At 50.7% G+C, this 14,148-nt stretch overlaps 1 protein-coding gene across 1 annotated transcript in view; it reads right to left on the minus strand.

The window, feature by feature from the left end:
• Positions 1 to 14,148, minus strand: part of FCRL6 (Fc receptor like 6) — a 29,941-nt gene that overhangs the window by 5,807 nt on the left and 9,986 nt on the right. The window contains exons 2-6 of the mRNA XM_040229897.1: positions 10,840 to 10,909; positions 5,516 to 5,814; positions 4,738 to 5,022; positions 4,332 to 4,607; positions 3,817 to 3,942 (exon numbers count right to left, since the gene is read on the minus strand). Coding sequence (XP_040085831.1) covers positions 3,817 to 3,942; positions 4,332 to 4,607; positions 4,738 to 5,022; positions 5,516 to 5,814; positions 10,840 to 10,909 — 1,056 coding nt within the window. The remainder of the gene's footprint in view (positions 1 to 3,816; positions 3,943 to 4,331; positions 4,608 to 4,737; positions 5,023 to 5,515; positions 5,815 to 10,839; positions 10,910 to 14,148) is intronic.

A 14,148-nucleotide genomic window follows, 5' to 3' on the forward strand; every position in this document is an offset into this window, starting at 1 on the left:
CAGGGTCAGAAAAGATGGGTTACACCCTTGCGTTGGAACAGTGCAGATCCACAAGTCAGGTTGCTTTTCAGGAGGAGGAAAGCTAATAACTTTGACAACACTCCATGTGCCAAAAACACAGCAGGACCAGGGAATTCAAATGCAACATCTACTTAATCGCAAAGCTCCTCACCCAGGGGCCAGCACAGAGCTGGATGTCAAAAAGGCCCCCCTTCCTAATTCTTGGCTGTCTGACATTTTTCACAACCACTTTGCAAAGGTTAATACTATGATTTCCATTTTTTAAAATGAGGTGACTTGGGAGAGGTGATTTCTTCAAGGTCACACAGAAAGCTGGTGGAGACAGAATCTTAATCCAATGTGTATGCGGTTTCTCCATTAGCCTGCTGCCTCTGTGATAGCAGATGTTTCCAGAACTTTAAAAATTATGTCCTGGGATGGGAATTGGGTCACAGGTGTATTTGAGAACACTCAGTTCATGCCCATGTCCAAGAAATATTCATTAGCTCTAATAGCAAGAAAGCATCAGAGTCATCAGGTAGCGCCTTTGAACGTGGCTCCTTCTGTAAAATGAACAGGACATTTGTGGAGACTCAGAGAGGCCCCTGGTTATTAAACATTCCCTGATGCTCATCTGTCAAGGCTGTGATTCTGAGTTTTCATTCCCAAAGAGCTCCGTGATTTTGATGGAACTGTGTTTTATGGGAGGCATGACAACAGGAAGTAAAATGAACACTTGAAAAAACAGCCAGAACTTGTACACTTGTGTAAGTGCTACTTTGAAACAGACCTCCTCTATGACCACATCCTAGATTCCATCATTGGGTCAGAACGCTTTGAAGATTGCCTTCAGAGATACAGTCTGTGGGATGTTTTCATTTCTTGAGGAATGGATATGCTGTCTGGAAATGATTAAGGGTCTTGGAAAGTTGAACATGGAGAAAAGAGTTGTTGGACAGTGTTTCTTGGGTAACTGCGGAATTTGGCCTGAAGCTGATTTTCTGAGTGACATTCTAAAGAAGGATTTGTGCCCCTGAGATTCTGAAACGGTAAGACCTCCACCGGAAGTCTTATTTTCATGAGAGACAAGTTTCTTTTGAACTGGAGTCCAGGTGCTCACAAGCTGAGAGTGGGGGTGGGGTAGGGGGGTGGGAGTGAGTGGGGAGGCAGAGTTTCCACATGAAGAGGGATGTCCCTTTGTCCCATGTGAAAGGCATTTTCTTCTTGAAGATCTTTCACCAGTGACTGCTCCTCCACCATCTTGTTTGGGGCTGGGAGGGGGAAGACTGTGATGTGTTGCTTTGCCTTGAATGCTTCGACCCAAAGGTGAGTGGGTGGGAACAAGCCATGTTATTGAGGCCAGGCCAGGGAAGGAGGTTTTATGCAGGTGCCGGGAGAGTAGAACTCACAGACCATAGTTCATGGTCCCTACTCCTGCTGCCTCCCCATCTAACGCTGGGCCTGCTTCCGTCTCTCTCCAACTGCACTGTCCTTAGTTGCTCAGTGGTGCCCAACTCTTTGCAACTGTGGCCTGCCAGGCTCCTCTGTCCACTGGGCTTCTCCAGGCAAGAGTACGGGAGTGAGTTGCCATACCTCCTCCAGGGCATCTTCCCAACCCAGGAATCAAAGGTCTCCAACCCAAGTATCCCACATTGCAGACAGATTCTTTATCGTCTGAGCCACCAGGGCAGCCCATGAATACTGGAGTGGATAGCCTATCTCTGCTTCAGGGATGTTTCTGACCCAGGAATCGAACCAGAGTCTCCTGCACTGCAGGCGGATTCTTTACCAGCTAGGCTACCAGGGAACACCCCTGGTACCTTAAAGCAACCTGGCCTGACTGCATGGACTCTAGACTCAAGACTAAAGGAAAGCAGAGATGAGAAGTTAGATGGACAGAGGCTGCTAAATTAAGAAGGGGAGAGGAAGCTGGAGGCTGACTTAAGCTCCAACTGGGGTGCCTGGTGAGGTGGTGGGGCTGGGGGTGGGGAGAGATACTTTCAGGTACCCTGGCTGTGGTCAGGGAGGAATGCTTGGAACTGTAGGATGGGGTGGTCTTCCTCAAAAAGCAGGCTGGCTTAACTCCCAGAAAACTCATCACAAATTCCTTAACAGGGGGGGGCCTCATACTTGAATAAGCAAATCTAGCTGAAGGTCTATGACACCAATTACTTTTGCCCTTGGCAAGTGGAAAATAAAAATGTCCCTGGGGGAGGAAGAAATAGGTTGATTTGGAATACTGTAGGTGCCCTAGGAATAAACTGGGACCAAATAGCTTTGGCGCTGGGAACCATTCTCTTCAACATGCCTTCAGGCGAACAAAGGTTAAAATTGGAATAACTTGGAGCCACCCAAGGTGATTGCTTTGAAAGCTAACATTCATGCTTAATTATCATGACCAAGACAGGAAGAGGAGAAGTCTTGAATTTCAAAACCCATAGATTACCTAGAAATCCCATTTATCTAATTATTTTCACTTGTTTTTCCCTATAGAAAGGGAAAGTTGCTCAGTCGTGTTCCAATGTTTGGGACCTCATGGTCTATACTGTCCGTGGAATTCTCCAGGCCAGAATACCGGTGTGGGTAGCCTACCCCTTCTCCAGGGGATCTTCCCAACCCAGGGATCAAACCCAGCTCTCCCACATTGCAGGTGGATTCTTTACCACCTGAGCCACTAGGAAAGCCCTAGAATACTGAGGTGGGTAGTCTGTCCCTTCTCCAGGGGAGCTTCCTGACCCAGGAATCGAACCATGGTCTCCTGCATTGCTTGCCGATTCTTTACCAACTGAGCTATCAGGGCAGCCTCTTTTCCCCTATAGAATCCTCTGCCGATAGCATTACTCTCATCTGATTTTTGTTGTTGTTGTTGTTCCGCAAAAACACGTGATGGATTTATTTCAAGAGTACATATTTCAGTCTTTAAATGCTGTTAAGAGAAACGAGGCTTGTTGAAATGTAAGTTGGAGGCGGGCATGTGGTAGACAATATCTTATGGAATAGTTTCACATCTCATCTGAAACTTAACTAAACTTTCTATTTTCAAAGACTCTGATCAGAGGAATTGGAGAATGGATAGCAGGAGCAAAGGCAGCTTGGGAACCCGCCAGGTGATGTGCTGAAACTAGAATGAGAACGTGCTGAGCTCCCACTCAATGCCAGGCTAATACATTAGGTATGAGATAGATGTTACCTCATTATCTCAGACCTTACAACATCCTTAGAGGGAGACATTTTGTGCACCTTCGAGGGGACTGGCCCAAGGTCACCGAATTAGGAAATAGCAGTGCTGGGACCAGGCTCTCCACCACACTTCCTTCCTGTTGAGCTGACATACATGGCCGCTCACCCAGAGCCCAGTATAGCACAGAAGTATGTGTGCGTGAGCACGCATGTGCACTGGCGTTCTCGTGTGCTCCTTCTCCCTTACTAAGTGGACCAGAGCTCCCCTGACTTCAGGGAGAGAGCTGGAGGCCTTGGGTTTGTCGTATTCACAGCCACAGACTGTCTTTCAAATGTGAAGGATACTGGTCTACATCTCGTTTGGCTTGTAAGAATTCCTCTGTTGGTGCCTTATTCATGCCTGAGTGTGCAGCAGTGTGTTTGTGTGGCTGCACCAACACACTCCTGGGTGTGTGTGAGTTCTGGAAGCTGTAACTGTCCCTCCGGGGGCCCCTTTGTGTGACGTGTGAAGAAAAGTCCCTCTCCCCCCCAGTACCCAGAAGTAAGCAATTGGTCCCATCAGACTCGCTTTCCAATGGCTGGACTGTGCTTGGCATAGGGATTCAGTAACTAAGAAGGCCCAAAAGAGTTACTAACCATTTTTCCTCCAGGGTCTGAAATACCCCAGAAGTGCAGCAGCAATGACCGTCACGGCAAGCAGGCTTGCAGTCAGCCAAGGAACCAGCCAGTTTCTACTGGTGGGGGCAGATAAGACCTGAGGATCTGGGGAGTGAGTAGAGGTGACCATGAGCATTGAGGATGAAATTCACAAATGCACCCCAGACACGCACAGGAGAGTCAGAGTGGCTGGCATTGGTGGGAAACGCCTGGCCTGAAGAAGCCTGGCCAATGGGAATGAGGGAAGGACCAAAGGATGTCACCGTGGATGGGCATCCCATGGCTGACCATGTGCCCCCCCCCCATGGTGTCCCCTCCCTGTCCGTGGGCTTCACTATTTTCCCACCAGATTCAGTGGAGATGTTCCCAGCAGGGTCCATGCTCAGTCAGTCATGCAGCGCCTGCTCTGTACCCAGCAGTGAGCCGGGCACGGCAGGAGGAACACAGAGCAGTGAGGTCTAGGGCTCAGAGCCCGGCTGGGGAACAAGACCTACCATCCACAGAGAGTGTCACAGGCTCACTTGTCTCTCTGGAGACACGGTTCCCGGCCTCACAGGAGTAGTTCCCAGCATGCTGCTCTGACATCACCCGGAAGAGGCAGGAGGCGGGTCCCCCATGGGGAGCCACGTGGTTCCGCAGGATGTCCCCATTGAGATGGAATGAGTACAGGATCGGAGGGGAGCCCCTCTTGACCTCACAGAGGAGCTCCACCTCGTCCCCCGCAACTAGGCTGGTGGGTCTCAGGGTGAGCAGAGGACGGGACACAGGAGCTGAGGAGCACAGAGTTGGGAGGTCAGTGGACTACCCAGGGTCCTCCCTTAGGGACCCCTCCCCACACAATCAGGGCCCCCACTGCCCACAGCCCAGGCGTCTAAGCAGCGTCTCCCCTCCCCCACTTACCCCACACCCTGAGCTCCAGCTGAGGGCTCCGTTTCTGGACCTGGCCACCCTCAGGGGATGCCTTGCACCAGTAAAGCCCGGCATCTCCCTCTTTGGCTGCTGGGATGCGGAGCTCTGGGTGGTGGCTCCTATTCTGCAGGGTGCGGCCCTCCTTGTGGAAGGAAAAGAGCAGCTGCCAGGACGACTTCTGACTGTGCAGCTTTGTCTGGCATCTCAGGGTCACAGGGCTCCCCTTGCAGAGCTCGTGAGAGGGGAGGGCTGTCAGCACGGGAGGCAGGAACCACTCTAGGGAGAGACAGCAGGGGCTCACGACGGGAGTCTGGACAGTGTGGCCTGGGGAGGCTGAGGTCTGAGCTTTGGCCCACTCCAGGCCCCACGGGAAATACCGTCTCCCAGCACCTGACCGCTCATTCCACCCACAAACCCTGAAACAATGCCCATGCTCCCAAGCCCCTAGGGTCCCAGAAAGCCAGACCCAGAAGGGCCTTAGCGGTCACCTAGTCCCCAGAGGGGAAGAGTCTGGCTCAGGGTCTCAAGGGGACGGTGAGCATCAGGGTTGCTTCTGGGCTCTTCCCGCCCTGCCCGCCCAGGGCATCTTCCGCCTCCCTGACTCCAGGCATGTCCCATGGTGGGGGAGGGTATGTAGACAGCATCTTAGGCATCTCAGGGCCCTGCTGACTGACCCAGCAGCAGGGGCAGCCAGAGAGAGGGGTGCAGCCCCTAAGACCAGGCCCCTGAGCAGCACCCTAACCATCCCACCCCCCAAGTGGTGACTCACCTTGGACTTGAACCATGACAGTCCCTGAATCCCATAAGTCCATATTTCTGGTATATTTCACCCGCCCATTGCAGTTATACCGGCCACTGCTGTTAGCTGTTGCTATCCCCAGGAAGAGAGGCTGGTTGTTCTTAGAGAAATGGAGGAATTTTTCATCTCTGTAGAATTTCACCTGGGACAGCACCGCATTCTTCCTTCCCCGGCATCGCAGAATCAGTATATCCCCCTCAAACACGAGGTATGGCTGGGCTTGGGGGCTCAGCCAGACTGTAAGATGCAGGAACAGGGTCACCCTGGAGCTGTGGGTCCCTCAATCCATTTTCTCCCTCTTCCCCAGCCTAATCCCACCCCACCCCAATCCTGGGATGGAGGCTCCTGGATGGCACCCTCGCAGCTGTCACTGTCCCGGGTTGTCATGCCAGACCGGGGCTGGCCCTCTGCTTTCCTCCACCCCTTCCTCCCTGTTTCCTCTGCCCTTCTCTTTTCCTCCTCCCTCCTCTTCTCTCTCTGTGCCTTCTCTCTGGCCTCCTTCCCTCCTACCCTTCTTCTCTCCATCCGTCCCCCCATCCACCCCGCCCACATGACCACAGATGGAACCCTTGCCCTCTGCAGTGGAAGCTCAGAGTGTTAACCACTGGACCATCAGGGACGTCCCCCTCCTTGCTTGCTTTTGCAATGCCCTTTCCTCTGCCACCTTGGCAAGCTTGAGGCAAATTGTGTTCCTCCCATCCATTGTTCTTTGTTCCTCTTGATTGGATCCCTGTTCTCCTCATTTGGTTTCTTCTCCCCTGGTGACCCCAGCGCAGCTCTTTCTGCAGCATCCACTTCGGATGGTATGTGCACCCCTTCCCACCAGAGAGGAGCTGAAGGGGTGCGTGTTGGACGTGCCATGGCCTGGGCTCGCTCCCCCCCACTTCCCTCATCGGGCTTCCCCAGGCCCAGCCTCCATCAGCACTCCCAGCAGCAAGGTTCGTCTCCACTACAGTCACGATGTGGGATCTGCCACCTCTGTCCTCATTTCTAAAATGCCTTTTATGCCCTGATGTGGACAAGAGAAGAGCCCCTTGGGACCCAGCATCATCTGCAGGGCAATCCCAGACTGGCCTGGCCCCGGGACATACGTCTTTGGCAAACCAGCTACCTCTGGTCCCAGACAACCTCAGAAGCCTGAGAGTAATGATGCGTAATCAGATAGGGAGCCCCCAAAAGAGCCACAGCACATCCTACCTTTGGTTCTCCTGGATCCCTCGGACTCTTATTCTCACCTAAGAACTAATGATGCTCACAGTGTAGCTGAATAATGGGCCTTGCTTCCTTGGCTGCTCTTTCTAGCACCACTAAATATTGGTTTGGATTCTTCCTCAGGCATCACAGTACATGCCCCCAGAGGTCAAGATTTCATAGGTCACAGTTTTCACCCACTTGACAGAAGCTCCATGGAGGTCAGTGGGACAAGATGAGCAAGAGGGCAAAGGTAGCCAAGGGAGAAAGAAGGCTGACCCACAGACAAAGATGCCTGCTTCCTTGAGCATTAGCGGGGTGGAAGCGAATCCAGATGTTGATGAGTGGGGATGGCAGGAGCTCCAGAGCCACACTGAGAGGAGGAAATGGGGGCCGTTGGACTTATAAGGGGGCCGGGTGGAGGCCTAGAGTCATTCTTCTGGAACCTGATGTCACCCTGTAACTATCCTCAGCCTGAGACAGTGAGGTCCTGGGTTTCTCCTCTTCTAGGCATTGGTGAAGACTCCTGAGGAAGAGATCCAGGCTGGAGCTGCTCTGAAGATGCTGCTGGGGGACCCAGTGCTGTCGCTGTTGTTCTGTCTCTCCGTCGTGTCCGACTCTTTGCAACTGCACAGACCTGCAGTGTGCCAGGCTTCCCCGTCCTTCACTGTCTCCTGGAGTCTGCTCAAACTCACGTCCAAACTCATTTCTAGCAATACGCAGTGATACTAGAAAGAGCAGCCAAGGAAGCAAGGTCCGTCATTCAGCTACACTGTGAGCATCATTAGTTCTTCTGTGAGGCGAAGAGTCCTGGGGCTCCAGGTGGACCAGGTGAAGACAGGATGTGCTGGGGCTCTTCTTAGGCCTTCCTGTCTATTACTCATCATTACTCCCAGGCTTCTGATGCCATCCAACCATCTCATTTTCTGTCATCCCCTTCTCTTCTTGCTCTCAATCTTTCTCAGCATCAGGGTCTTTACCAATGAATTAGCTCTTTGCATCAGGTGGCCAAAGGATTGGAGCTTCAGCTTCAGCATCAGTCCTTCCAATGGATATTCAGGGTTGATTTCCTTTAGGATTGACCCAGTGGCCCCGATTTTACCTATCTATTAAGTTTTGGCCCAGAGACACCCTTGGAGATGAAAGAGACACGGACAAGACTCACCAACTTTCCCAACACAGGGAACTGCAAGAGAAAAAAAGTGATAGATTAAGTAGCAGAAAGAACTTTCTGACAAGGAGAGGGCCTGTCACCTTATAAATAGATGCTAACATTCATTCAACCAGTCAACCACCCAGCCCCCTAAGCACATAACTATCTAAGCCACCCAGCCACTCAACACCCAGCCACCCAGCTATCTAACCAAACAGCCACCCAGCCACTCAGCCACTCAACTTTTATGGTGGACCTACTGCCTGGAATTCTTTGCTGAATCTCAGTTCACATATTACCCCCTTAGACAGGTCTTGCTGGGCTTCCCAGGTGGTGCTCATGGTAAAGAACCTGCCGGCCAGTGCAGGAGATGCAAGAGACGGGTTCAATCCCTGAGTTGGGACGATCCCGTAGAGGAGGAAATGGCAACTCCAGTATTCTTACCTGGAGAATCCCATGGACAGAGGAGCCTGGCAGGCTATAGTCCATATGGTTGCAAAGAGTTGGACATGACCGAAGCAAAGCACAACTATCATAATACCCTATTGTGTTATCATCAGAGCACTTATCATCATTTAAAATGACCTTACCATTAAATTGCCTACTTGTAATCACCTGTCTCCATCCCTCTGTCTAAAACTTAAGCCCCGTGAGAGCAGCTCCTCTGCCTGTCTAGTTCACTGCTATATTACCTATACCTAGGGCCCGTGCCTGGACCATGGTCTGTGTTCAATAAGCACGTGCTAAATAGATGCACAAAGGCTTCCCCAACTTGTGCAGGGCAGGGAACAAAAAGTAGAAGACACAGGACTAGATTCTTACACTATTGTGTCTGAAGGGCCTGTTTACACGTACAAAAGAACTCAGCAAAGCAGGACCGAATTCTTGTGGCCCATCTGCCCACAGAGCTCTGGGGAATGGAGTATATGGAAGTGATGATAGGAAGGAGGTAAGAATAGATTGTATGGATGTGATCATAGGAAGGAGGTGAGGTTTCGCTGGAGGAGTAGTCACTAAACGATTGTGGGGCCTGGACAGGCAGCTTGGATGCATGAGAGAACTATCAACAGGCCAGCACATCACACCTTGTATGCATTGCACTAATGCTTCTAGATGAACGAATGCTTGAGGACAGTAGGTGGGCAGGAAAGTGAAAGTGTTAGTTGCTTAGTCACATCTGATTTTTGTGACCCCAGGGACTATATGCTGCCACGCACCACTGTCCATGGGATTCTTCAGGCAAGAATCCTGGAGTGGGTAGCCATTTCCTTCTCTGGGGGATCTTCCTGACCCAAGGATCAAATTCAGGTCTCTTGCATTGCAGGCAGATTCTTTACTGTTTGAACCTCCAGGGAAGCCCAGGTGGCCTGGAAAGAGAGGCCAAAGCACAAAGTGATGACAGATGAGGCTAGGCAGGTGTGCTCAGGCTAAGGGATGGGAGACCCTAAACCGAGGGACAGAGGTGGATGTTAAAGCAGTGGAGCCGATTCTGGGCTTTGGGGCAAGAGGCAAAAGAATGAATGATGTAGGGCTGAGTGCAGTCAGTCCAGCTGGTCCCCAGGCATTTCTTTGTGCCTTTCTTTGCTGGGTGCTGTGCAGAATCCTGAGAAACGCAAGAATGGTCTTGGGAGGGGGGTGTGAAGATCCCCTCGGCAGATCTGGCATGTATGTTCATTCACAGGCTATCATGCTTGCTGTCCGCATGATTTGGGACATATTCTCTACCTACTCAGCTCAGGTCAGCTCCCCCGCAGATTCTCAGGGTGTATAAGATTACAAGTCCATCCCTTCATCTTCCCCTGCCTCCAATCTACGTGCATCTTCTGTGATCTTGGTATAGTGGGAAGCACACAGACTTTGGAACCAGATGACGTGGACTGATTTCATGAGTCCATCTCTTTCTATGGGAACTTGCACAGGTTGTTTAAAGTTCAAGAGCCTCCAATTCCTGGCTCTGTCTGTATAGTGGAAATGGCAATGAAATGGAGCAGGACTGTACCGTCCTGGCCCCTCCCCCCACCGGCTTCTCTGCTTGCCATTTGCCTCTGGAAAACCTTAGTCAAAGAATAAGCTTAATCAGAGAAGTGAGAAATGCTGAAACAAAGGAAAACAGTCAAAGGGGACCAAATAATAATAATGTAGTCATTAAGCACAGTCAAGGACCTTTAGTTCCTTCTCAAGGGCTATAGGTAATATTCTGAGCTATATCCTCTGAGCTGTCTTATAGATACCAAAACCCCAGGTGGAGGAATTAACGGCATGATGACCAGACAGTCCAGGACATGAACTGCCACGATTCCAAGGACTGACCACAAAGAAATGGGAACAAATGGACCCCAAAACTGAAGGTTAACTGTACCTAAAACAACCAAGATGATGCCAGTCAGACCACTGATGACCACTTTGAAGATGACTGTCAGAGATGACTCTGCTGTTTCTGCATGTCGCCCCCCAACCCCTGACTCTGTCTATAAAAGCTCTCACCGGCTGCTTGTCAGAGGGGGAGTCAGCCTTTGGACAGACGTCCGCCACCCTCTCCCACAGTTGCTGGCTCCTGAAATAAAGCACTTTCCTTTCCACCAACCTGGCCTGCTTATTGGCTTTTGAGTGGCAAGCAGCCAGACCCCCACCCCATGCATACCTTTTGGTAACAATAAGTCATTTTTCCCTTACAGAGTAGTTACATAGATTATACCGACCCCCTGCCTGGGGAGGTGGCTTCTACATTAGCCGAAAGCAGAAAGAAGGCCTGACCTCAGAGTGACTAAGACCTCACTGGGTAGTGATGCCTCCCCTTCCTTTCCCTTCCCTTCCCCACCGGAAAACAGTTTTGCAGCTACAAAGTGATGAACAAACAAGGCTGAGGTGACTGATGCCTATAACAAGAGGGTAGGCTCCAGTGAGCATAGATGCTTCAAATGAGCTTGTGCCCCAGATCCCAACGACTTGCTCTCCAGGACACTGCAAGGCCTCGAGGTTGCGATTGCAGAACCACTGTGTATACTCAAAACGGCCACCAACTGGGGACAAACAGAGTAGATGACACCTGCTTACAGCAGTTCCTGTGACAAGAACCCGAGGGCTTTAGTCAGGTGCAGGCTGAAGATGAGCTGAGAGTGTGATGTGAAACCAAGAGCTACTGTAAAGCTGTGGAGTCCTGGATGGCGGAGGTCACAGCCCCAGCGAGCTCTGCACTCATTGGGCCGCTTTGGGAGGGATGAGAAAGCCCAGCTCCTGACCCACTGACAAAGCTTAGCAGGACCGAGCAGACCAGGGCAACGAACAGGGCCTAGAAACCATTTCCTACTAGAGGAACTGGGAGACGTTTATCTGAGAAAGATGAGACAGAGTAGGGATAGTCAGTGGCCTTCGAATACCTGATGGACTAAGCTTAAAAGAAAGGAGAGACTTGTTACTTCAGGGGGGTCTTCCCGGCCGTCTCACGTCTCCTGCATTGGCAGGCAGGGTCTTTACCACTAGCACGACCTGGGAAGCCCTCATAGGGCAGAAGTTGAACTGGTTAGATCAGAGAGGCAGGTTTCAGCTCCACACGAGGAACTACACCACAGTAAATCTCTACCACATTGCAACATGCTACTCTGCCAAGGGGTGGCAGCCGCGCACCGGGAGGGCTGTGTGTTGCGGATGCTGTGTGTGTATGGGCGTGGGTTCCCGTACGAGGACTGAAGCTGGCCGATGCGCAGCTCAGAGGAAGATCGAGGTTCATCGCCTAAATTTTAAATACATCTTAGTGTGTGTTAATCACTCCTAAATTTTAAATACATCTTAGTGTGTGTTAATCACTCAGTCGTGTCCGACTTTGCAATCCCATGGACTGGGGCTTGCCAGGCTCCTCTGTCCATAGAATTCTCCAGGCAAGAATACTGAAGTGGGTTGCCATTTCCTTCTCCAGGGGATCTTCCTGACCCAGGGATTGAACTCAGGTCTTCTGCGTTGCAGACAGATTCTTTACCATCTGGGCCACAGGGGAAGCCCAGATACACCTTCAATATACAGCCATGACCAGCGTGTTCAGCGTCAGGGCTTCTAGCCTCTAGAATCTGTGACAGCCAGTACTAACAACAGGTACCATTTGTTGTGTGACCATGTCCTGCCAGGCACTTTAAATGAATATAATTTGTAGTTTCACCTGATTAAAATCCAACTACATCCAGACTAGAGGTAGTGAGATAGAACAGAGAAAGCACAGGGTTTGACAAAATGGATTGGGTTCGCATCTCTGTTTTGCTTGTTAGCAGGGTAATTCTAGGCAAGTTTCTTAACATTTTTGAACTTCAGTTTCCCCAACTGCTTCATAGGGATAACAATTAAACCCTCCCTTATAACGACTCTGAAGGTTATATGAGATAATGCATGTACTGTACATTTAATTTTTTTTTTTCCCTCTCCTCTGTCTCTCTGGCCACATCTGAGAGGAAATAGCAATAGAGAGGAAATAGCAGCTTTACCCTTAACGGTAACTTTGTTCTGACACTTTCAGACAGGGGGTTCGACCCTCAGGCCGGCTTTCTGGGGTCCTGAGCATCAGACGTGATTCACTCCCACCTGGGTTTCCCATATGCTATCCAATTATTCAGCCAGTTACTGACTTTCCACTCCTCCTCCTTTGCTTTCCCCCATCCAGATCCTGGGCTACACGCCGAGAAGCTCTTAGATTTTTATCTAGTCAAGTCCAAGGACTCTATTCCTTTCGCAAGGAAGGGATGTGCCCTTAAGAATCTCCCATCTGGAGCGTATCCAGGCCCGAGGCCGTCCTGTCCCTGCCCTAATGTGAGCACTGACCTTCTCACTTGTCCAAATGACCATTCATAGAACACACAGGGCAACATGGTGATGCTGGGGAAGGAAGAGCCCTGAGTAGAACAAGTATTTTCTTCTCAGAGGCTAAATTCCCACAAACTTTACCCAGGTGGAGGGGGGCGGTTTAGGAATGCTTTTGCTTTTCAGGGCTTCCCGGGTGGCTCACACAGTAAAGAATCCGCCTGCAATGCAGATTCTGGATTTAATCCCTGGGTGAGGAAGATCCCATGAAGAAGGAAATAGTTATCCACTCCACTATTCTTGTCTGGAGAATTTCATGGACAGAGGAGCCTAGCGGGCTACAGTCCACTGGGTTGCATAGTCAGACATGACTGAATGACTAACACATTTTGCTTTTCTGGTTCAATGAAAACAAACTTCTGGGATCAAGCTTAAAACAAAAAGCAAGTCAACTCAGAAACTGTGAAGCGAAGTGATCTACGTGCCCAGACTCTTTCCTTTTGAGTGTAGCATCTGACGATGGCTGAGACTGAGCTGAATCTAGAGGAACCGGGTAACCCATCCCCACTCCAATCCTCTGTCTGGAGACCAGTCCCTTCTGGCATGTGTGACCGGCCCCAGTGGATCAAGGAGACAGCTATGGATTCAGGAGAATGGACTTGAACCTTCATAGAGGTCCCCATGGGCTTCCCAGGTGGCTCAGTGGCAAAGCATCTTCCTGCCAGTGCAGGGATGCAGGAGATGCAGGTTTGATCCCTGGGTCAGGATGATCACCAGGAGAAGGAAATAGCAACCCACCCCAGTATTGTTGCCTTGGAAATCCCATGCACAGAGGAGCCTGGTGGGCTACGGTGCATGGGGTTGCCAAGAGTTGGACACGACATAGTGACTCTACAGCAGCAACAATGACAGTAACATGGGTCCCCATGGGCCAGTCAGACCCAAATCAGAACCTCCCCCTGACAGAGAGAGGAAGTAGGCAGAACAGGAGTGGTCATTTTGAAGAGGGCTTTGGACATTCAGGGCATAAACCTCTTGACCAGGGAAGAAGCCCAGTCATTGTTGACTGGTTCCAAGAAAAGGCTGAGGCTTCTTGGAATACACCTCCTTGTAAAACCTCCCGTTTAGCTCTGCTTGCTGAGCAAAATGTGTGGAACTGCCTTTTGTCCACTTCCCTGATCCTTCCTCTGCAGCCCAGCAGCCTCCTTTCCTTCTGTGATTTTATTTTCCTTTCAAGATAGACCTGGTGGATATTTTAACTTGATTTCACAGGGTGAAAAATGTCACTGGACTTCAGCATGTGATTTTTTTGGCTCCCTAAATTAGCTTTGACACATCAAATGGTTGCCTTTCCAAGGACCCAGGAAAATGGGGTAGGAAAGCCTGGGGCTCCCCAAATGGCCTCACCTCCATCACTCTCATCCCCATCACCTCCATCACTCTCATCCCCATCACTCTCATCTCCATCACTCTCATC

Source organism: Oryx dammah, unplaced genomic scaffold, assembly GCF_014754425.2.
Source record: "Oryx dammah isolate SB20612 unplaced genomic scaffold, SCBI_Odam_1.1 HiC_scaffold_28, whole genome shotgun sequence".
In the NCBI taxonomy this organism is placed as follows: domain Eukaryota; kingdom Metazoa; phylum Chordata; class Mammalia; order Artiodactyla; family Bovidae; genus Oryx; species Oryx dammah.